Source organism: Sardina pilchardus, chromosome 24 (assembly GCF_963854185.1).
Source record: "Sardina pilchardus chromosome 24, fSarPil1.1, whole genome shotgun sequence".
In the NCBI taxonomy this organism is placed as follows: Eukaryota; Metazoa; Chordata; class Actinopteri; order Clupeiformes; family Clupeidae; genus Sardina; species Sardina pilchardus.
Window position 1 is genome coordinate 3762136 of NC_085017.1, and position 2500 is coordinate 3764635.

At 45.6% G+C, this 2500-nt stretch overlaps 1 protein-coding gene across 2 annotated transcripts in view; it reads right to left on the minus strand.

Moving 5' to 3' along the window:
* Window positions 1-2500, minus strand: part of col16a1 (collagen, type XVI, alpha 1) — a 115921-nt gene that overhangs the window by 52494 nt on the left and 60927 nt on the right. For both annotated transcript variants that reach the window (XM_062528935.1, XM_062528934.1), the window contains 2 exons: window positions 1666-1701; window positions 420-542 (listed from right to left, as the gene is read on the minus strand). In XM_062528935.1, coding sequence (XP_062384919.1) covers window positions 420-542; window positions 1666-1701 — 159 coding nt within the window. The remainder of the gene's footprint in view (window positions 1-419; window positions 543-1665; window positions 1702-2500) is intronic.

Below are 2500 nucleotides of genomic sequence, written 5' to 3' on the forward strand. Positions count from 1 at the left end.
TTCTCTGTCTGTCTGTCTGCTTGTCTGTCTGTCTGCCTGTCTACCAATCTGTCTGTCTATCTGTCTGTCTCTTTTTCTTGCTGTCTGCCTGTCCGTCTGTCTGTCTGTCTACAGTACCTATCTGTCTATCTGCTACTCTGTGTATTAGACTGAGGGCATCTCCTGTCTCTGTCTTTCTGTCTTTCTGTCTGCCTATCTGCCTATCTGTCTGTCTGTCTGCCTGCCTGTCTGCCTGCCTGCCTGTCTGTCTGTCTGTCTGTCTCTCTGTCTGCCTGTCTGCCTGTCTGTCTGTCTGTCTGTCTGTCTGTCTGTCTATCTGTCTGCCTGTCTGTCTGCCTATATGCCTGTCTATCTGTCTGTCTGTCTGTCTATCTGCCTGTCTATCTGCATTAGACTGAGGGCGTCTCCTCCACACTCACCTCCAGTCCGCGCTCTCCGATCCCTGGGGCTCCTGCCTCCCCCTTAGGGCCCGGCATCAGCTGGACCGTCCCCGACGCCCCGTCACCTACAGAGGCTGTGGGGCATGGACCACAGGAGTCTCCCTGCAACACACACACCATCCAAAACACACACATGTGGAGATTAGATTAAATTAAATTAGATTACATTACATTAGATTAGACTAGATGCAGCTTTATTGTCATTGTGCAGAGGACAAGTACAAAGACAACATAATGCAGTTTGCGTCTAACCAGCAGTGCTAATGATATCTAGTTTAGATACATTAACTTCGCCTCTGTAGAGTGAACTAGGTACTCTTCATTTGTACTATGTTGTACTGTGTAGAATATTACTGAGGGAGGGAAGTATCAATACAAAACATTATGATGCTATTTACCAAAAATCTAGAATTGGTCATATTCTAGGACATTTTGATTTAATTTGATCTCTTAATTGGCCAATAAAAACAGAGAAATAGTACTGCTCTTTCATTTATATCTCTGGCATCTCCAAGCATGGAATCCTATTAGTCAAATAAAAACACACTATAAATCAAACGTTGGCATGGGTATACATTTTGGAGCCCAGCTGTTTGTCCAAGGAACTAATTCCATTCACATACACTACTACAGTAATCTACACACCTAGTGCAGTAGCTGATTAAGATATAAGTACATGTGAGTAAGGTTGTTATCTGAAGTGCATCTGCGAGATAGGAGAGTGGGAGGATGTCCTAATCACAGCTCAGTCTGCTGGAGGATCGTAACTGTGTGTGTGTGTGTGTGTGTGTGTGTGTGTGTGTGTGTGTGTGTGTGTGTGTGTGTGTGTGTGTGTGTGTGTGGAAGGCTTTGTTTAGTCAGCGGGTTTAATAGCATCATTAGGCTGGCTATCGCTCATTAAACACTAGACGACAGTATTGTGAAATCAGGGACATTTGGTGAAACACACATAAGCAGCTGGACTCACACACACACACACACACACACACACACACACACACACACACACACACACACACACACACACACACACACATACACAAAGTAATACAACACACTTAACATCCCCCAACACACACACTCAATACAAAGTAGTGGTACAACACACTCAAAGCCTCTCTCTCTATCTCTATCTCTCTCTTTCTCTCTCTCTCTCTTTCTCTCTCTCACACACACACACACACACACACACACGCCCTGTGCTGTGGAGGCCAGGTGAACTCACCTTCTCGCCCTTGGCTCCCCCCGGTCCTCTTGGCCCCTGTTAAAAAAACAGCAACATCTCCATTAGCTCTGGCATTAATTCACGAGGGCGACACAAGCGCTTCATTGACTTGGAGATGTGGAGGGCGGTAATGATGCCGTCTCAGTCAAGTGGAGCCGACACCGCTGCACTCTCTCTGTGCCACGTGCCAGCGCTCCCACAACGCTGCCCACCATTCAAACCTCCAACCAAATCACATTGCAAAGTCGCACCTGTATCTGGTCCGAATGATAACCTGAATCGAAAGTCGCACCTGTATCTGGTCCGAATGATAACCTGAATCGAAAGTTGCACCTGTATCTTACATTACATTGCATTACATTACATCTAGCAGACACATTTGCCCAAAGTGACTTACACATGTCAACTATACTACAAGGGATTACATTGTCCCCGGAGCAACTTGGGGTTAGGTGCCTTGCTGGAAGCCAGGAATTGAACCGACAAATTTCGACAAAGCTCCTTAATCACTATGCTACCACCGCTACCACTACCACTATGCTACCACTGACCCAGGCGAATGATAACCTGAATCGCATCGCAAAGTTTTCTAGCGTTTCTTATGCAACTGTTCTGTTTTTATTCTTTTCATGTTTTATTTGTTTGAGAGTTGTATTTTGAGAGCAAAGATTTACCAGTCAAATTCCTTGTTTGTTTACGCAAACCTGGCCAATAAAGCTGATTCTGAGTTTGATTCCGCAATGACAGGAGAAGAGCCGGTACCTCGTGTCCTCTAAAGCCTTGATGTGGAGGTGAAGGACACGGAAGGTCGTAGGAAAATGACCAATCCCACATC